The 19,263-nt window shown below is 39.3% G+C and overlaps 5 protein-coding genes across 7 annotated transcripts in view; 3 read left to right on the top strand and 2 right to left on the bottom strand.

The window, feature by feature from the left end:
- The first annotated feature begins 38 nt into the window (after positions 1 to 38).
- LOC105703709 (F-box/WD repeat-containing protein 4-like) lies at positions 39 to 2,137 on the top strand. The gene is made up of 7 exons (XM_012432288.2): positions 39 to 301; positions 444 to 719; positions 791 to 929; positions 995 to 1,158; positions 1,225 to 1,353; positions 1,638 to 1,785; positions 1,932 to 2,137. Exons 1-7 carry the CDS (start codon positions 75 to 77, stop codon positions 2,097 to 2,099), a joined length of 1,251 nt encoding a protein of 416 aa, XP_012287711.1. The 5' UTR covers positions 39 to 74; the 3' UTR covers positions 2,100 to 2,137.
- A 54-nt stretch (positions 2,138 to 2,191) lies between these two features.
- LOC105703707 (cytoplasmic aconitate hydratase) lies at positions 2,192 to 15,746 on the bottom strand. 2 transcript variants are annotated; one of them, XM_012432283.1, is made up of 15 exons: positions 15,584 to 15,746; positions 14,500 to 14,592; positions 14,264 to 14,430; positions 14,035 to 14,180; positions 13,469 to 13,859; positions 13,186 to 13,357; positions 12,864 to 13,081; positions 6,135 to 6,294; positions 5,340 to 5,560; positions 4,764 to 4,920; positions 4,411 to 4,646; positions 3,894 to 4,030; positions 3,491 to 3,638; positions 3,215 to 3,381; positions 2,192 to 3,079 (listed from the first exon to the last, which is right to left on the bottom strand). In XM_012432283.1, exons 1-15 carry the CDS (start codon positions 15,696 to 15,698, stop codon positions 2,827 to 2,829), a joined length of 2,781 nt encoding a protein of 926 aa, XP_012287706.1. In that variant the 5' UTR covers positions 15,699 to 15,746; the 3' UTR covers positions 2,192 to 2,826. The 2 variants fall into 2 exon arrangements, with proteins under 2 accessions (XP_012287706.1, XP_012287707.1); XM_012432284.1 differs by lacking the exon at positions 15,584 to 15,746 and adding an exon at positions 15,197 to 15,373.
- Positions 15,460 to 19,263, top strand: part of LOC105703572 (osmotic avoidance abnormal protein 3) — a 19,051-nt gene continuing 15,247 nt past the window's right edge. Inside the window, exon 1 of the mRNA XM_023431947.1 lies at positions 15,460 to 15,520. The gene's annotated coding sequence lies outside the window, so the exon portion shown is untranslated. The remainder of the gene's footprint in view (positions 15,521 to 19,263) is intronic.
- LOC105703711 lies at positions 16,214 to 17,160 on the top strand. The gene is made up of 4 exons (XM_012432291.2): positions 16,214 to 16,409; positions 16,475 to 16,536; positions 16,690 to 16,804; positions 16,883 to 17,160. The coding sequence occupies exons 1-4, from the start codon at positions 16,375 to 16,377 to the stop codon at positions 16,944 to 16,946; spliced, it is 276 nt and encodes a 91-aa protein (XP_012287714.1). The 5' UTR covers positions 16,214 to 16,374; the 3' UTR covers positions 16,947 to 17,160.
- Positions 16,960 to 19,263, bottom strand: part of LOC105703708 (protein RFT1 homolog) — a 3,048-nt gene continuing 744 nt past the window's right edge. The window contains exons 3-9 of one of the 2 annotated variants that reach the window (XM_012432285.1): positions 19,022 to 19,224; positions 18,760 to 18,946; positions 18,404 to 18,688; positions 18,212 to 18,343; positions 17,995 to 18,126; positions 17,421 to 17,921; positions 16,960 to 17,331 (exon numbers count right to left, since the gene is read on the bottom strand). In XM_012432285.1, the coding sequence (XP_012287708.1) occupies positions 17,173 to 17,331; positions 17,421 to 17,921; positions 17,995 to 18,126; positions 18,212 to 18,343; positions 18,404 to 18,688; positions 18,760 to 18,946; positions 19,022 to 19,224 (1,599 nt within the window). In that variant the 3' untranslated portion in view covers positions 16,960 to 17,172. Of the gene's footprint in view, positions 17,332 to 17,420; positions 17,922 to 17,994; positions 18,127 to 18,211; positions 18,344 to 18,403; positions 18,689 to 18,759; positions 18,947 to 19,010; positions 19,225 to 19,263 lie in introns of those variants that run through there. The other variant, XM_012432287.2, reaches the window with a different exon arrangement.

Genomic DNA, 19,263 nt, shown 5'->3' with positions numbered 1-19,263 from the left:
TCTCTGGGGTAACTCGTTTCCTTGTCATATTTGAAATTGGCGGGAAAATGGCGTCGGCAGTTTGAACCACGCGCATGCGCGGGAGGTGGTCACGTGGAAAAATGACAGATGGCTGGCGGCTGGACACTTTGCCGTCGGACGTTTTAATCCTAATTTTCGACTACTGTCATGCCTTCGACCTTGTCCGTCTCAGCGAAGTGTGCACGCGATTTCACGAGATCATTAAAGACGACACACTATGGATCAAGAGGAGTAAAAAGCCGATCGCGACCAACCAGGTGTCGAAAAGGTTCCGCGAAAGGTACGTTAGGTTATGTTTGGCCGTTAACTCGGGAATCTGCACCGCACGTGTCACCGATATAACCGCTGTCGATAAAAATAAACACAGAGTGTGTACACACGGCCGTTTATAACGTGATATTGCGTGATTTCTCACATTTCAGATGTAACCCGTTGTTATGCCTTCACACAAAATGGCACGTGACCCAGAACTGGCAAAATGGCAAATACGAGAGGAAAATTCTACTCTCGAAGAAGACCAAACTGATGCCATGGATGCAACTAACGAGCAGCACTTTATGGTGGAGCGGAGGCCCTGAAATACGTGGCTACCGTAGGAGCGATCCCTTCAACAAGTCTAACGTAGTCTTTAGCGTTAAACATACGAACGATGTCTGTAAATTCATTGTTAAGGATGATAACGTTTACTGCGGTAGCAGGTATATGTCTACGTTCTTCAGTCCTAAGGTTTAAGCGAGAGTTTGGTCTGACTTCTGTTTGGAATTGATAGAGACGGAGGCTTGCAAGTATGGAATAGGGATCAATGTTGTACCTTAAATATAGAGAACGCACACAATGGCGATGTGCATGCCTTAGACGTTACATCTTCGTACTCAATCGTCTCGGGGTCAAGGGATGGTACCGTAAAGGTATTCAGAGTGTGAATAAACTAAAATTTTACGCTAAGAAGAATTAAAACACTCTGACGTTACAGATTTGGAATACCACTCTGATCGATGTCGAAAGCACTCCGCCTCCAACTCTACACATGTTGGACAGGGTCTGGTCGCTCGCTGTCGAACCGACTGGAACCAAGTTTGCAGTGGGACTGTCAGGAGTCAATGATAGAATTCCACTTAGAATATATGACATGGAATGGTTGGTTTTAATTTAAATATTAGATAAAATATTAATTGGACACTATCTTATTTGATGACGATTCAGTTTTAGCGAACCAAATGTACTTGTTCACAACTGGAGACTGGGTGCCGGAATTTTGGACATGGTCTGGGACGATCCCAACACGTTACTTACTTGTGGTTACGATTCCTACACCAGGAAGTGGGATTTGAGGTTAGTTATTTAAATTTCTTTCGTACTCTAATTCAGGGCCATTCCTGGTGGTGCACAGTGTGGATTGACCGTAGACAGTTTATTAAATGTAAAACTTTTACTAACAAAAATACAAAAGAAATATTTCCTTTGCATGATAATTCTTTAAAACTATGTATATGTTGTTACAAAGGCAGACGTAGCAGTTAAGTTATATTAAATTGAATTAATAAGGGCTGCGTTGTTGTCTCTAGGAGGCCAACAACCCAGGAACGGCCCCCTAAATATTTCAATCTGAATTTCAGAACTGCTTCCTGCGTCAATATATGGCCCGATCCCACAAACGCTTCAATATACTGCATATCCTCCGACCACCACAATGCAGTAATTACTGGAGCCCAAGTCAATGCTAAAGCCGTCTTATGGGATCAACGACAAACGAAATACGTACAGGTATCTTCAAACTGCCTCAATTTAAGGATTCACCCCAATTTTCTTCAATAAGTTTAACCGATACTCTTTATATGCCCATCATGGTGGGACCCCTCCATCGATGAGTTGAAAATAAGTGTTCAACACTACGAAAGAATTTTTTCCAGGTGTACTTCCTGAGCAAACGCTGCATGTCAGGCCCTGTGTACAGCTTGAGCTTCGATAGCTGCCACCTCTACGGAGCAATGGACCAGTCCCTCGTAGAGCTGAAATTCTCAGGCTATTCTTACACTGAGAACAACTACAACGAGATCCTAAAGTTTCTGACCGACTGAATCGACATTAGCTAGGCTAGACTAATTAACGTAATCCAAGACGAAAGGCTGTTAAGAGATAATAAACTATGCGACTGTTAAGGAAACAACCGTTAACCGTCAACGATTTACCATGTACACACCAAGTACATCCGTAGACCATTACAATAATAATACAAAAGGACAACTCCGCATTAAAGTACAAAAAACGACCTCGAAATTACAAGAAGTCCACGATTAACAATTACCAATTGTACTTAACCTTAAGTACGGTTTTAACTACGTCGTTAGGTAATGTAGAATTTCAGCAGGCAACGAAGATTAGGCGAAGTTTCTCTTTTTCTTTCTCTCTTTGTTAACACGCGACATTCGGTGGACAACGGTGGACGAGAATGCCTTCTCTTTGGATATGGCGTCGATAGAACACGACGTGTAAATGTATTTGGCGCGAAACTGTCGGTTTTTTTTTATGAGAAGCCGTTAATGCCTCCCACTGTACATGCCACTGTACAGTGGCGATCATAAATGCCTTCTCATCACCCTGGCGACGTTTATATCCCTTTACTGTACATGTCACTGTACAGTGGAGGGCATAAATGTCTTCTCATGCGATACCATATCTGCTGGGAAGGCGCTCATGTCCTTCACTGTACATGTGGACGCAATTTCCCTAAATTAAGTACACCGATCCCTGTGGATTGCACATTTCCCTCGCTTATCGAGTCCCTATTTAAATTACCCTTTCCCATCATATCATGGCTCTGATCATGTAGTTAAGAATGCCGCCATTTTTGAAATACACCAGGTCGACTTCCGTATCGAATCGCACGAGGACTTCGAAGCTTTTCCCGTCGTCGGTCGTCACTGTGATCTTTTGGCCGGGTTGGAAGTTCTCAGGAATGGCAATGTCGAAAATTTCGTACCCTGTGAGGCCCAGGGTTTCTGCATTCTGTCCTGAGAGGTACTGCAGAGGAATGATGCCCATGCCCACGAGGTTCGACCTGAAAATTCCAAGAATTTAGGGTGTAACAAAAACTTCATATACATGTGTATACATGAAAACGTATAAAATAATGGTAAAACTTTTCTTCAAACTGGGTGCACCGAATAATTTGCAACATTAACACGTGATTAACCTATGTATTCGCTCGTAAGATTCAGCAATGACTGCTCGAATTCCCAGGAGGTAGGGTCCTTTCGCAGCCCAGTCCCTCGAAGAGCCAGCTCCGTAGTCCTTGCCAACGAGGATGATCAACGGTGTCTTCTCCTTTCCATACTTCTCCGCAGCATCGAAGACATCCATCTGTGTCCAAGAGATTCGCCATTTATAATGACACGGTTCGAAATTCCATTAAAGAGTTAATAAATAAGAGAAAACAGAAATAAAGACAAAAGGGAGCTGCACAATTCACCTCTTCGTTTGTAGGAATGTGAATCGTCCTAGGACCTGCCTTGTCGATTAATTTGTTTAACAATCGAATGTTTGCAAAGGTTCCCCTCGCCATAACTGCATCGTGACCTCTTCTCGAACCGTAGGAGTTAAATTCCTTTGGCGTAAGCCTGAAATAAAATCCTCCGTTGAATAAAATCGAGATAAATTAAGGCGTCTCAAATAAGTACACATTTTTTACAGTATTAAAGAAATGTGAAAGTGTCAACAATATACACACACCAAGGAGTAAGAATATTTACAAAACTTTCCTTCAAACTGATTGCCAAAGTTTTAGAAATGTCTACAGACAAATTTAACAAAACATTTGCATCGCCTTAAAGAGAGAATTTAAAGATTATGAATTAAATATAAATGATGATCACCCGCGACTAGCAAGATATCTCGCAGCAGGTGAATTCCGAGCTATACTTCCAGCTGGACTGATATGATCCGTTGTCACGGAATCGCCGAGACTCAATAAAACTCGAGCCTTTCTTATCGGAGCGATCGGCGGAAGTTCCTATAAATTGAACAAAGCATTTATTATTGAATTTTTTAAAATTTTACTCATCAAATTAAGGGTGCCCTGACATTCGAGTTAAAATTCTTGAGGCGATATGAAAGAGCCATTTTACACATATCATAACGTAAAGATTATATAAATATTTTTGCTTTTTGATATATAGAGTGACCCTTTCATAAGACCTTAGCGCATAGTTAGAGTTAAACGCCGATTTCGGATGTTTAACCGAAGGCGGATTATAATCTTCCGTTAACCTAACCTACATGGGTACAAGGTTAATTTCATGAATTCGAAATTAACTACTCATAATTATGAAATTTCACGTTAATCACGGTTAGTGCAACCGGCTTTAAAAATGATCTTAATTAATAGCTGACCTTCTGAATGTCCTGAAAGTACGGAGGATTTTTTATGTAAGTCGACGCAGGGTCCCAGGGATATAATTTCCCTTCCGGAGCGAACAGGTTGGCCCAGTTGTTGCTTCCCTTTTCGATTTTTCCATAAACTTCCTTGAACATCATGGGGATGACGTGCTTCTGCTCCACCGCGTGAATCTCCGCCCTGGTTGGCCAGATATCTCGCAGGAAGACTTTCTTTCCGTCCAAGGATAAACCTAACCTCCAAAAACGTATTTATTTAACAATTAATATGAATTAAATCCCCGGTAAGAAATCTTGGTTGTACAGGATTTTAATAATATTATTAATTACATGTTCATTTTCTAATTTACCTAGAGGATCTTTCTCAAAATCTATGTCGACAGTCCCTGCGATGGCATAAGCGATCACAAGAAGAGGCGATGCCAAATAATTGGCCCTGGTGTTGGGATGAATCCTGCCCTCGAAGTTTCGATTCCCAGAGAGCACTCCGCAGCAAACAAGTCCATTCTAAGTGCAAGGAAAACGGAGATACAATTGAGGTTAACGTAAACCGAAATTATTATAATCTACGTTATACACGTGTATATTATTATCGTAGCTATGAATACAGCTACGATAATAATTTTCTTCCTTATAATGATATTCGCTGCTGCTCACATAATTCAAGAAAGTCCCTCTCGACTATACAAAATGACGATAACATATCCTACGATATCTTACTTATTTACTAGCTTATACCTGAATTTATTAAGCAACGGAACAACAATAATTTCAACTCTTCGTTCTTTACAGAATTTAGGGATTTCAACGAGTGTCCTAAATTATGTGAACGGTACTGTATATTATGTTATGAAGTTCTCGTAGAACTGTATTTGTCTCGAAACTCTAACGAGTCTCTTGATACCATAGCTGTGATAATAATTCACCTTCTCTATCGCGTCAATGATAGGATCATCGAGAGGCCCGCTGTTTCCAATACAAGTCATACAGCCATAACCGACAATGTCGAATCCCAATTTCGTGAGTGCTGGTACGACCCCACTGGCACCTAAATAATAAGTAACGACGCCCGATCCAGGTGACATTGATGTCTTTATGTAAGGAGCCACAGTAAGACCAGCATCTACTGCTTTCTTCGCCAACAGACCTGTAAGTAATAATTTTGGTAATTAATTCTTTCCTTGATAAGACATAATTTTATCATTCGTTAATATTAATTCATATAAATACGACCTAATACTTGTACAGCTTATTTTATACTTAGATAGTTTATTAGAAAACTGGCAGCGATAAGTTTGAAAATGAGCATTCTCAATAAATAGACAAGGATTATTATACATTGACTATTATCAACAGCATTACGATCTGAGAAAATATTCTAAATCATCGGAGAAAATTAGCTTGTTAGAAATTCATAATAAAATAATAACATCGGAAAGTAATAAATCTAATGAAATATTCTAAATCATCGGAGAAAATTAGCTTGTTAGAAATTCATAATAAAATAATAACATCGGAAAGCGATGAATCCAATGAAATATTCTAAATAATGATTTTAGGAAGTGATAAATCTGATAAAATGTTATAAATAATCAAGAAAAATTAGGTTGTTAGAAATTGATAGTGGAATTGTATAATGATAGTTATTGAAATCGTGTCTTAGATATCCCAGAGGACTTTCGGTCGCCGGTTGAAAATATGGGAGAATAACCGAAACTGACCTGCCCCAAGCATGACACTGGGATTGCTGGTGTTAGTACAACTTGTAATGGCAGCAATAACGACCGATCCGTGTCTAAGGGTGTACTCCTTCCCCTCATACAGGAAATTAGCCTCGGTGTCCAATTTGGAAGGACTCAAGCCAAATCCTTTGAAGCCGACCTGCGAACAAAGCGTAGAAGTCAAAAGAAGAGGCCCTCGGATTTCCCGAATTTAGACAATGAACAAAGCCAAGACCCGGTGCTGTTTTGATCTCGGATTTACCCTCTAATTACAAGAATAGTAATGTCGATTCTCATTACGATCACCACCGCTCATATATCCTGAAATGAAACTCGCAAAATTAATTCCCCACGAAGAGGGAGATACAAAATGAACATTTAATAAATAATTGACTAGCCAACTAGGTGAGATTCTAAATTATAAATTAACTTGAAAGAGAAAATGAATCCATTGGGAAGATTTAATAAATTTGTATGTATGGCAATAAATCAAGTAGTAAATTAATTAATATATAAAAACAGTCAAATCTGTTACCGTCGTCTTCTACAGTCAAAATGTACTTTCATCTCACTTACGTGTAATGTACATTGTGTAATAAATATAATATACACGTACGTGTATAAAACAAATGCCAGGTGTAATCGTGATTAAAAATATATACATTCGAGATAGACATCATTTTTTAGAAAATCGGTTTTAATTCCTCGATGTAAGTGCAGGTGCAGTGTGTAATTGTGAGGTACTATCTGAAATTACTTTTCCATTTTTCAGTATCAATGTAAACGGAGAACTGCCGAGCTGTCTTGGAACAATGTTCAAAGTTCGATGATCCGACAAAAGTGATCGACCCTGCACCGCCAGGAATAAATGTTGAAGAGATTTGCTGAAGAAGCGCACACGAGGCCTGACAATGTACAAGGTTAATGTACTCGACAGTCATCGAAAAAGTCACCTCTCTACGGTATAAAAAAAAACAATACTTTTTCCAGTCCCATTCACTGAAATCAGAGCTTAACGAATATAAAAAAAAAAAATACATATTCACAATAGTAAAGAAAAATATTTTCCTGTAAATCAGAAACGTTCTCAAACAGTCCAATATTAAAAATATTGCTTGCTTAAAATCGATGTTCGGTCTTAGTATTGATTCCAAAATATTATGTGAAAATTTAATATTGAAATATCGATGAATCGAGGTAGAGCAATCTACAGGTTGAAAATGATTTAAGAGATATTGCACCAATATTCGATATTAAAATATTGATCATCCGAGGTAAATCCAGGAATTTGTAATTCATTTTGAAACGTATGTGTGTCAAATTATGCTTTATTATTAATTTTTCTTTAAATAGGATAAGGCAGGTCAAGAGGACCTTTGAAGAGGTCCCTGAAAAGGTGTCCCGAGGGGATCAGCTTTCTTCGAGGAAGGTGGCAGGATATATTTACGACACATTTCTTCGACCTGAGGAAGGGGCCCAATTTTAGACAATTAGAAATTCGTTCCCACTCCTGAACGGAAATTCTCCCGGGGGAGATTCCCGTTGTCAACCCCCTGAAGAGAACCTTTTCACGAAAGAGTACAGTCATCGGAATCATTCGAGCTCGCTCCCGAAAGTTTGTCTTAAGGTGATATGAAAGTGGCATCGAGTAGGTTTTGTTTATAAAACTTTTCTCCCAACTCGATTTACCGAATAGTTTGAAACTTTACAACGTTAATAGGGAGACTATAAGGAAGGTCCTGAAACTCATGAAATTTCAATTCTTTTCAAATTTGTTTATAGGTATTTTAAAAACAGTTTATAAAAAATGAAATTTCCCGAGTTTCAGCACCTACCTTAGGGTCTCCATATTCACGTTTTAAAGTATGAAACGATTTGAGACACCCAGTTCTATGAAAAGTTTTATGAACGATTCAGCTTTCGGATGCCACTTTCACATCCCCTTAACTCTTCGACAATTATCCTCGGGATTTCCCAGGTGATTAGCAGACCTATTCGGAATGAAATTCTGATAACAGCTGTTCGATAATCTGAGGCATCCTCCTTTATCTCTGGCCTTTGAAGCTTCCCCATTTTAATCCTTAAGGTGATGTGAAAGTGACATCGAAGTTTTGTTTATGAAACTTTTCTCCCGACTCGATTTACCGAATAGTTTGAAACTTTACAACGTTAATAGGGAGACTATAAGGAAGGTCCTGAAACTCATGAAATTTAAATTCTTTTCAAATTTCTTTATAGGTATTTTAAAAAGTAGTTTATAAAAAATAAAATTTCCCGAGTTTCAGGACCTGCCTTAGGGTCTCTATATTCACGTTTTAAAGTATGAAACGATTTGAGACCCCCAGTTCTATGAAAAGTTTTACGAACGATTGAGCTTTCGGATGCCACTTTCACATCCCCTTAATTGTTCCATCGACAATTAGACTCGTACAGGATTTTCGAAATTCCCTCCTCGAGGTCGCCGAAAGGAAAAAGAGAGAGAGAGAGAAAAAAAAAAGAGCGAAATATGCAAACGCTCGCCTTTTTCGAAATCATTGCGACACGGCGACGATTCCGTTCGAAACTCGCCGGTACGAAGGCAACGAAATGTCTGAGATCTGCAAAACCAAAAGGATGTCGAATCAGCGATTTTGACAAGACACCGACTTCCGAGCATCAGAACTACGAGTCCAGTTCCTGCGAGTGTCTTAAGCCGTCTAGAGGCCTCAAATTTGGCAGCATTTAGAAGAAAATCACCGAAAATCATCGCCCAAGCCTCATCGAAAAAATTGGCCAAAAATTGGTAAGTCGAGAGAAAAAAAAAATATATATATATAATCTCCCTTAAAAATTATATTAAGTTATCCGACAATTCTATCGTTGATTAATCGCCTCGTGGATGTAATTCGCAGATTTCATCGCACCCTTTTGAACGTTTGGAAAAGTTTCATATAAAATACGATCTCCCTTGAAAATAGTTTCACCAAAGCGGACCTATCGACGACTGCAATTTTTAATATTATTATATATTATGTCACGCTATCTGAGAATTTTTTTCATTCATTTATCGCCTAGTGAATGTAATTTATAAATGGCGTTTACGGTCAATACAAATTTCAATTTGGGGACAGGAATTTTCATTGCACCCTATTGAATGATATTATACTTAATGTTATTATATACCGTGTTATATTATCTGACAATTTTTGTCTTTCATTTGTCGCTCCGCAGATACAATTTGCAAATGGCTTTTACAGTATAAGGGAATTCCCAAAGGCGAAGGGAATTTTATTGCACCCTTTTGAGTCTTTGGGAAATTTCCCTACCTCGAGGGTTTCCTTTTATTGCCCTAGAAGAATTGCCCCGGTGAAGGTAAACTTCGCGGGGGGTAAGGAAAGGACTTTTTGGAAAAAGTCCCACTCTAATTGGCCTTTATTGCTCGATTCTTTTTCCCTGGTAAATGAAATCCCGCTTGTGGAGCCGTTTTCCGAAGCTCCAAAATTCCCGCTTTAATATGGAAAACAATATTCGCACGTTCACATGGAGGATAATTCTCGGATAATGTACAATGGACCCTTAATCTTTTCCGACGAAATTTTAATGGGTTTCGCCATTAGCTTTGAAGACGTTTCCTGGATTTGAGTCACGAAAAGGGAATGGCGATATCGTAAATGGCCTAACGTGACTAACAGTCCCAAACTCAAAGTAGTTAAGTGACTCAAATATTTTCTATTTAACGTGATAATTGTAGAGATATTGCCCCGAACAACCGACAATTCCATAGATAATTAATAATTAATTGTTTCACCATTAAACGGCATCCCTTCCATGTCGATATCCATGACCTAGACAACCGTACCCTTTGCTTTCCAGAATACAAAATTATTCCCTGATTATTATTAATTAAAATCACGTCCCATTAAACGCGACAATTGCATCAGTTTACTCGAAATTTGATAAACGAGTGATAATTAATTATTTTATTTAACGTAGCATTCTCTAAGGGTTGGTTGATCTTGACAATGGAGCGTACCACAGCCGATGCTTTTTTAAAGTAGCAAAATAGTTGTCTAAATATTATGAATTAAATTATGATTTTAATATCACGTAGAAAAGTAGTCGCTAATCTCTCATCCTTATTTCTATATTTAGAATAAGCAAAAGGCCTCGCGTTTCACACTCGGCACGAGAGTCAGCTCAGACTGCGATCGCATTTCAATTTACAGTAAAACATTTATACACCCTGATAAAATGAAAATGCCCCAGTTAATTTGCATAATCATTTGTTATTTCGATGCCACGATAAATAGCACACTTATTTCCTCGAGGGGGGGAAAAATCGACTTAGTTGATTTAAACAAATTTTCATTACTCAATCTGACGTTTCTTGCGGCGCGTTTAATTCCAGGATTTTGTTGTAGCAACGCATATTATTATTTTTTTTCTCTTTTCGTACGATCAGCTGTTCTCGCTTCTTTTCCTCGGGGGGATAAATGGGAAAACTAATCGAGGAAGCTTTCGAATTTTCCACGACAGGATTTACGTGCCTCGGTTTCAATTAATGTTCCAGGGCACTCGAGTAATGTGATTCCCGTGTTTGACATGTCTCAATAGAAATCGATCCTGATCGATCCTGGTGCATCGTGAAATGATAAACGACCATTGTTTCTCGAGAACGTCGTAGCTGCCACTTCGCGATCATCCCGAAGAACGTTTCCTGCCTTTCTAGCGAACGGATCGTAACGAAATCTCGAAGAAAAATTGGAATTGCATTAAACAGTCATGGACATGTTGAAATAAAGTAGTTGCAAAAATTGCGAAAACCCATGAGACGAAAGGAAAAATTAATTGCTTAAAGAATCGCTTGTCAAAAGTATTCTTTCATATCGACATGTAAGTAGAGATCCTGAATTTCCTCATGTTATATATTTTTCATCGTTATATTAGTATTTTCATTATAAAAAAAAAATTCCGCTCAATTGTTCGTTGATCAAATTATTCCTAATTATTTCTGATTTCTTTGCGTTAATTAGGAGAATGCTCCCGATTCCCCTGGGAACCCCGAAGAGGACCTGGAAGGGGAAGTCCGAAAAGTCGACCAATCAGAGGGGAGGATTTCAAGATTTCCCAAGAGGAGGGAGAGGGAAAAGTCCCAATCGGTCCGAAAAATCGGCCAATAGTTGAGTAGAATTTTCAAGTCCCATAGCCAAGGGAGGGAGAATGGTCAGCTAGATCAACATGGTGGGGAAAGAGTATATAAAGGGCTTCCAACTCTTCGGACCATCAGTCTTCCAGTGTGCGAGTGTGTGGGATAGCTCTTCAGTTTGTCGCTTAAGCTCTTCAGCATTTATTTCAATTTTAGCGGATCGTTTGAAATTTTACAAAGAACACGGAGTGAATATTAACAGTGAATATGAAAAGGCAATAAGCATGAAATCCACCGTTCAATTTGTTTATGGATATTTTTAAATTTCGCTACGGAAAATTAAATTACAAGGATGTAGAAACCTTCCTCATAGTCTCCGCATTCACTTTGTAAAGTTTCAAACAATTCGGTACACCTGGTGCGGAGAAAAGTTTCATCCACCAGGAGTGAACGTCGAGTCCCATCGCCAGGGGTGAGTGATAAACAATTATGAGATTAATTCTTGCGATATGCGTCGCTCGATGTTGGCTTCGAGTTAATTAAATAATGGCTGAAGAGGATCACCGAGGAGGCTGCTGTCGGATGCAATCTCGTCCGGTGAGGAAATTAAGATACCTCACCGGGTAGGATTCATCCAATGTCCGCCCCTCTTCATCGAATCACAGTGAACATTTCCCCGAAGAATAGGATTAAGAAGAAGGCGAGGAGAACTCTCGATGCTGGGGGCGCAGTATCGATCTAGTGACACGGTGTGATAAACTCGTGACTAGATCGAAATACTCGTCCCTGACTGCGAGAGCCATCAGCTTGAAGAAAGGTCTTTCGAAGCACCCCAAGGATCCATCTTGACAATCGAGTCCCGTATATTTTTCTTTGGTGATCTATCTGTATGGTGAATAAGAGGATCATAAAGCTAGATCAGCAAGGCAAAAAGTACGTGACACAGCATCGAGGGACTAGGATACAGTTTCTTCGACATCTTCAAGGCTCGATGGCACATCGAGCAGCTTCGTAGCACTTCCACATCGGGCTATCAGGATTTTCACTTCGACGTTGCATGAATGAATTGCTTTTATATCGTGTTAACTGATTAGAAGTAGCTAATCGATTTTCCTTTCTATGACAGCGTAACTAACTTTGCACAGGTTTCACCGATGGTGATGAGGTTCGAAGGAACTCTTGCTGTGATGTGTCGATGGTTACCTCATATCACAGCAGAAGTTACCTGGGATCCTGTCACCTTATTCATCGACACAAAATGGCTTGGATTGCTGATTAATTGCTACAGTCGCTTTGGGGATAAAGTACAGCATGGGATAAACGTAATCCTGTTTGACGTTGTACATTACTCGTCACTGGGTTATGTTTGTCCCATTCAGGTACTGACTTTCGACGTCACCTGCACTCATATTTGCACGCTGCACTTGCACTGTCACCGCAACATTTCCACCCTGCACTTTGTTTTGACATTTTGTTATAGGTTAACGACTCACTTTAGATTAGTGTGGATTTTTGGTGCCACTATTGTAGTGGAATTGTAATTTAACCCTCTGTAACGCCGTCACATGTTAGGATATTGATATTCTTTGAGTCTTATTAAATACCTTGCTAGACAGGCAGGACTTGAAGTCGTTCTTCATGTCACTGACAGGGACACGATCGTGAGGCCTTTTGGGACCGCTAACACTGGAGACGACGGTTGCTAAATCCAGGGTAACTACCTCCGAGAACACAGGATTCTGACTGTCGTCTCTGTAGTTTCGGAACATCTTCACTGCCTTCAAGTACTTCTCGATCCTCTCGATGTGTTCCTTGGAACGTCCTGAATTAAAAGAAATAAAATGATTTGTTTCACTTTTTAAATATGTTGGTTAATTTCCATTTTGACTACGAAATGTAATGTTTAAACGAGAATCTTGTAATCACCTGTTTGTTTCAAGTACACCAAGCTTTGATTGTCAACAGGGAAGAAACCAACGGTGGCTCCATATTCCGGACACATGTTAGAAATAGTTGCTCTATCGGCAATGCTCAGTTCACCAACTCCAGGTCCGAAGAATTCGACAAACTTGCCGACTACTCCTAGTTGGCGAAGGTTCTGCAACGAAGTTGAAGTATTTATTATATTTTCTCATTTTTGTTTAGTAGAGTTAATAAGTCTTTATATGGAATTTTTATTTACTAGTCCACGAGCAATTGCTCCAAGTACCTTAGTAATCGTAAGAACAAGATCAGTCGATGTAGCGTACTGGCTTAGAGAACCTTCCAGTTTGTATCCCACAACTTTTGGTATCAACATAGAAATTGCTTGACCGAGCATAACAGCCTCAGCTTCGATGCCTCCGACACCCCAGCCAAGAACTCCGAGACCGTTAATCATCGTAGTATGCGAATCCGTTCCCACTACACTGTCAGGATACAGAAGATTGTTATCGAATACCACTCTCGCCAAGTATTCCAAGTTGACTTGATGCACGATGCCACTACCAGGTGGAACGATCAACATGTTTTCAAAAGCCTTAGCACCCCACTTTAAGAACATAAATCGTTCCCTATTCCTCTCGAATTCGAGATCTTCATTCTTTTTCATCGCATCGGAACTGAAATAAACATGTTCATCAGTAAACACTATTCACAGTAAAATTTCAAAAGTTTTGGTACACCCAATTCGGAGAAAGATGTAATAAACCAGACTTTTAGCACGCCACATCCACATAATTTTTAAAAAGTCAGTATTGTTATTAGTTTATATACATTTAATTTAATACATCATACCTTCGACTAAAGTCAACTTGAATGGAATGATCGATGACCAAATCGGATGGACATATTGGATTGATCTTGTCAGGGTTTCCACCTAACTTTTTGACAGCGTCCCTCATGGCCGCAAAATCAACAACCGCTGGCACTCCAGTAAAGTCCTGCAAATAGGTAATTCAACATTTAAATATTATTATGTGCCAATGATTAAGAATGTATATAATGGCAACAATAAAATTATTACCTGAAGGAGCACTCTCGCAGGTTTGAAAGCCACCTCGACGCCATCTTCCACCTCTTGATTTTTCTCCCAGTTTAAAAGCTTCTCCACGTCGCTTGACTTCACTTGGAATTCATCGCAATTCCGTACAGCACTCTCTAACAGCACTCTCACCGAATAAGGTAATTTATCTAAAAGCCGAAGAATAATGAAAGTAGATAGCAAATTTTTCACATAATTATTTTTTCGATAGAACATACCATATGTTTCACCTAAAGTAGAAATATCATAAAACTGGCAGTCCTTATCTCCGACATTAATAGTCCGCAGTAAACTCTTGTATGGATTTGACCCTGAAAAAAACAATAAACTCGTATCTCTCCCAAAAGATATTGCCAAATTATAATCACGAGCTGTCGATAACTTATTATCAAAATTTTTAATACAACTTTCTTCCTGAAACATATCCCCCAAGAATTATAAAACTTAAATCAAAATGTTCTCTTTAAATTTCTGACTCGAGTGGTCTCGTAAGAACCACCGATCAGACCAGCAATTAGTATGCATATCGAGTCGCTTGCTTTCAGCCTGAGTTATGCTAGATCTCGTCCAAGGCTATTTTTTTCCAGAAGGATCTCCACCGATCTAATTAAATCTAAAGTCTGGAATGAATTCCCAATTACCAAAAAAATATCGCACTTTGGTATTGAACTTGAAGAAGACCCGAGTACACCCACAGGCCATTTACCACTGCAATTATCAAATTACAAGGTCTAAAAAGTGCACGAACAGTCAAAATGTAAGACCCTTTTAAATTATCAAATTCCCCATAAACTATAAACTGTCACTTAACCTACAAAGGTGAGTAATAATCATTAAATCAAGGAGGATCAATGACGTGCATTAAAGCACCAGTTATTAAGAAATGACGAAGCAATGACAGATGACATTCCTGACCTACTGACAGATGCACCGAGCAGGTGGAAATAATATTCCACATTTCCACCGCATCGTTCCATATTTTCTTTCTCTTCCTAAATCCGGGCTCAGAAAAACACTCTTCCGGATTTTTGCAACGATTTTTTTCACCAGCAATGTCATCTCAGAGTGAATTAATTCGTCGAAACAGAAGATTCCCGCGAGTGAACAATCACCAGGAAAGTGTGCAGATTTCAATCGTCTCGAAATAGCTGAAGATTACAGAAAATCAGGCGGATTTTACGTCGCAGTGGAAAAGCAAGCTCTGGATTACGTTAACACATGGACGAACGCGCATGAGAGGTGAATTGTTATTAATATTTAGTGAATTTCCTTAGGGTCAACAATAGACCGCTTTTTACTCACCAGCCATGATCGCGAGTCCACGAGTCACGTCGTCCACGACGTGATATATACATTTGTATATAAGTTTTACACGTGTGTCCCATCGGTGAGATAGGCACGCATGTGTATTCCGCATTTACGCTTAAAAACGCACGTCCACTCATTGAACTGTTTTCTGGTAGGGGCTCGCGCACTCGCGATGGCGGTGCCACCTACTAGAAGCCATTGGCGGCTTACGTACTAGTGATGATAATACCATGCGAGTAATGACGGTGGTGACTTGCCAACGCTTACCGACACTGCTCGCTTTTGATGGTAAGGGAAGAACATTCGTGGCACCCGCTTTGACTTTACTCTTCACCTACCTTATTTATTTTACGAGAAAGTGAAATTTTAACTTAATTAAATTCTACTTCGCAGCTAGTTCGCGGATCCTCCAGGCTCACCACGTGGAGGTTGCTGCGCATAGAAGCCCTTTACAAACGCAATAAATTAAGTTAAACATATTAAGAAAGAGAACGGAAGGGAGAGGGGATGTCTCCCATAAGGCCCGGTTTCACAACCCAAGTTAACCGAAGTTTGATTTTTAACGGTTAGGTTAAACCGTAGGTTAAAACTGGGGTTATCTCGACAATTTTAAATGGGGGAAATGAAGTAGTTTGCATGCGCGCAGATGCAACTGTACTGTGCGTACTTCAGTATTTTCGAGTTTATTTAATGCATGGACGATTGTCATTCCAAGTGAAAAGGTCAACTTGTTTCGGAATATCGGAGGGTCGCAGTTTTTCAAAATTCGAATAAATACCTGAGCAATGGAGAGCAGTTTAGAGAAGTCTATGGAAGACGTGTAAGTTTGAAAACTTCTCTTTTAGGTTATGTCGTCCAGAATTTGACAGTGGCTTTCTTGTTTAGAAATAACGCCGGGAATGTTATTGGCTGCATTCTGGCGGACCAATCCGGACTTTGTTTAGGAGGTAAGGATCTAAACATCGTAAGATATGCTAAACGAATTAACATATAGAAATCGTATCAATAGTTTAAATCTATGGATCTGAAATTAACCCAAGATAGAAAACGTAGGTCTTAACGTAATTCTAGCATTTAGATATCTTACGATAATTCTTTAGTCAAAGGAAAAGCATCGGGGGATAGCGCAGGTCGGATCGCTGCTATTGCCGACCAGGCTGCGAAACTAGAGCCAGGATCGCAAGCACCTGTTATTTCCCTTCAAAACGACAGTCGGTACGTTATGTTTACTTTCATTACATTTACTAAATGCGAAGAGAAGAGAAAGAATAAAAACTCGATACATTCTTTCAGAGAATGCTTGATTCATCGCCAGGGTCGAGTTGTCGGGGCAATATATAAGGAAGTAACGATTTGAGATAGCCTGAATGTTCTTTTTAAACTAACGATTGAAACTCTATTAAATAACTCAAATAACCAATCGTTCATTGGAAGATAAACGTTTAACAATACTGTCAGGTTATACAAAATAATGGTATAATTATTAACATTTTATATGTGCCCTAAAGAGCGTGTAAATTGCAATGTGTGTCTGGATAATCATTTAAGTTAATAAATAATGTGGAATATAATGACTCTCAAGGTCAATCTCCTTTTCTCCGGGTGTTGCGCCAGTTGTACCATTCCTTTATACCGAGCTTCACGAGATCCTGGTTCTCGTAAAGCCAAGTAATAAGTACGACGATTAGCATTACCACTCCGACAAATACATGTAAACGTTTGTCCTCGGGAAAGAAGTTATCCTGAAAAATAATGCCATGTTATAACAAACCATAGTGACAGCCCACCATACATTGACTGTCTTAATAACAGTGATATAAAAAGTGATTACATGTGACAATTTAGTAACAATCGCCGCAGCAATCAGAGATCCGCTGAATACTGGCTTCGGTATGAGTCCTCGAAGTGGATGACAATTAATTTCTAAGTGTCTTTTAGTGATGAACATGCAGGAGTGTAAGATCCTCAAGCTCATATTTATGCAGTTGCCAAGAATGAATCCTACAGGACCGAACCAGGTAGCGAAGATGTATGACGAAACGAGGAACGTAATTGATTCGTAGATCATGATCAGATTGTTCTTATTGATCGTTGCACTGTCCGCAGTGGCATTGGTGTAGCACTCCGTCACGCCATTAATGCCCATTAATAAAATTGCAAGGCAATGAGTTCTCAACAGTAGAACTGGTAGGTAGGAAATTAATTTCTCGCCGCCATACAGCCACAGAAGTACGGAGGAATATGACTGCCCGAAGACTAGACCGACCAAGCCAATAGACATCACGGTCGAGCATAAATATGTCAAAACTTTGACACTTTCTTGGATAATCAACTGAAAAATAGAACGTTATTATTTATAGTAAAATATCAATTGTCATTGCAATTGTTAATTTAATAATGCTTACTGGATTTTGATCTGACAAGGGTTTGTCACGTTTCACCATTTGGGTAAAGTAAAAATACCCACTATCTTCGATTGGACGGAAAATGAATCTAGCAGCTAAAGAGCCTAAGTTGTTTACAACTTCGTATGTTCCCTGCGATAAAATGGATGGATTAGTAAAAAGGAGGTGCGAATAGAAATATATTAATTCATTATCGGTAGCATGAATTATAAGGCACCTGCTCTGCGAACGTCAAAACTGGCACGATGGTCATAATCAATCGTTCCCCTTCGGTTAATACCTGCTTTAGGAAACCTTGTTTGAAAAAGCTCCATGTAAGGATGGTTAATTTTCTATCTAAACAGGAACCCTATAAACAAATAAATTTGTAGAACTTGATATATTAGTTAAATACTTCGCAAGTACTCACATAATTTTCCAGCTGACCAGGTAAAAAGTCCTTCACCGAAGTAAAAGGAAATTCTTTCACAACTATCTCATCGTTGTTGCCCCTAAGTGACATCTTTCTCTTCGGTTTGGATTTAATATTCTTTTTAATGTAATAGTGGAAGTAAGCGTAATGACTAGCAGTGTAAAAGACAGCAGCTACAAGTTGGGCGATGCCAAAAGCAAGGAGAGCGTTTTCAGGTTGATATAAAATCATTGGAACGAATGTCAGAGTACGAAGAGCAATCATAATTGTATCCAGGATTATCTGAAATTGGATAGTGAAATCACTGGTGTTTTAAAGGCATATTTGTCGAAAGAAAATCTAGGAAGACTTACTTTGAGCCGAACGAATAAAAATGCACTTGCTACTAATTGAATGACCAATGAAGACAGTTCGATAATACACGACACTGCAACTGCACACACGGCGAATGTATAATACGGGGGTAATGTCTCCGCAGTTGTTAGGACATACAGCCAGATGTAACCAAACAAAGAAGACATGACGAAGCATATCGGCACCCTGGAAAACATAACCATGACTACCTTTTAAAATCATTGTAATTTATCCATAATGTTGCACCGACAGAGGACTAACGTCACCCATAGTAAGTTAACCACTTGTGCCCAGTTATGCTCGACAGTGTTAGTCAAGCAAGCTTTCATAAACGGCTCCCGCGAAAGAAACAATATCATCGACTCCAAAAGAAGGAGCCGAACGTTCATCACACCAAGCACAGCATGGCCAACGTGTCGAACGACGAAGGCATTGAGGATCGACGTCACGCAGCGACATAGTACCTGAAAAAACAACCACATGTCGATTATCCATCCAAAAAT

The sequence above is a fragment of the Orussus abietinus genome, unplaced genomic scaffold (genome assembly GCF_000612105.2).
Source record: "Orussus abietinus isolate OABI.00-Male unplaced genomic scaffold, Oabi_2.0 scaffold43, whole genome shotgun sequence".
In the NCBI taxonomy this organism is placed as follows: domain Eukaryota; kingdom Metazoa; phylum Arthropoda; class Insecta; order Hymenoptera; family Orussidae; genus Orussus; species Orussus abietinus.
Note: the sequence above shows the minus strand (reverse complement) of the source record. Positions and strands in the feature narration are given on the sequence as shown.

What these genes read in the sequence shown, in the direction of transcription:
- LOC105703709 (XM_012432288.2), top strand. Translation starts at nt 75, where the DNA reads ATGCGCGGGAGGTGGTCACGTGGAAAAATGACAGATGGCTGGCGGCTG. An exon ending in TCGAAAAGGTTCCGCGAAAG is followed by an intron (nt 302 to 443) that starts GTACGTTAGGTT and finishes CTCACATTTCAG; the next exon opens with ATGTAACCCGTTGTTATGCC. An exon ending in ACCAGGAAGTGGGATTTGAG is followed by an intron (nt 1,354 to 1,637) that starts GTTAGTTATTTA and finishes TCTGAATTTCAG; the next exon opens with AACTGCTTCCTGCGTCAATA.
- LOC105703707 (XM_012432283.1), bottom strand. Translation starts at nt 15,698, where the DNA reads ATGCGGAATACACATGCGTGCCTATCTCACCGATGGGACACACGTGTA. An exon ending in TTTTGAGAAAGATCCTCTAG is followed by an intron (nt 4,647 to 4,763) that starts GTAAATTAGAAA and finishes TTTGGAGGTTAG; the next exon opens with GTTTATCCTTGGACGGAAAG. An exon ending in AGATATCTTGCTAGTCGCGG is followed by an intron (nt 3,639 to 3,893) that starts GTGATCATCATT and finishes ATTTTATTTCAG; the next exon opens with GCTTACGCCAAAGGAATTTA.
- LOC105703711 (XM_012432291.2), top strand. Translation starts at nt 16,375, where the DNA reads ATGGAGAGCAGTTTAGAGAAGTCTATGGAAGACGT. An exon ending in GAGAAGTCTATGGAAGACGT is followed by an intron (nt 16,410 to 16,474) that starts GTAAGTTTGAAA and finishes TTTCTTGTTTAG; the next exon opens with AAATAACGCCGGGAATGTTA. An exon ending in ATCCGGACTTTGTTTAGGAG is followed by an intron (nt 16,537 to 16,689) that starts GTAAGGATCTAA and finishes ATAATTCTTTAG; the next exon opens with TCAAAGGAAAAGCATCGGGG.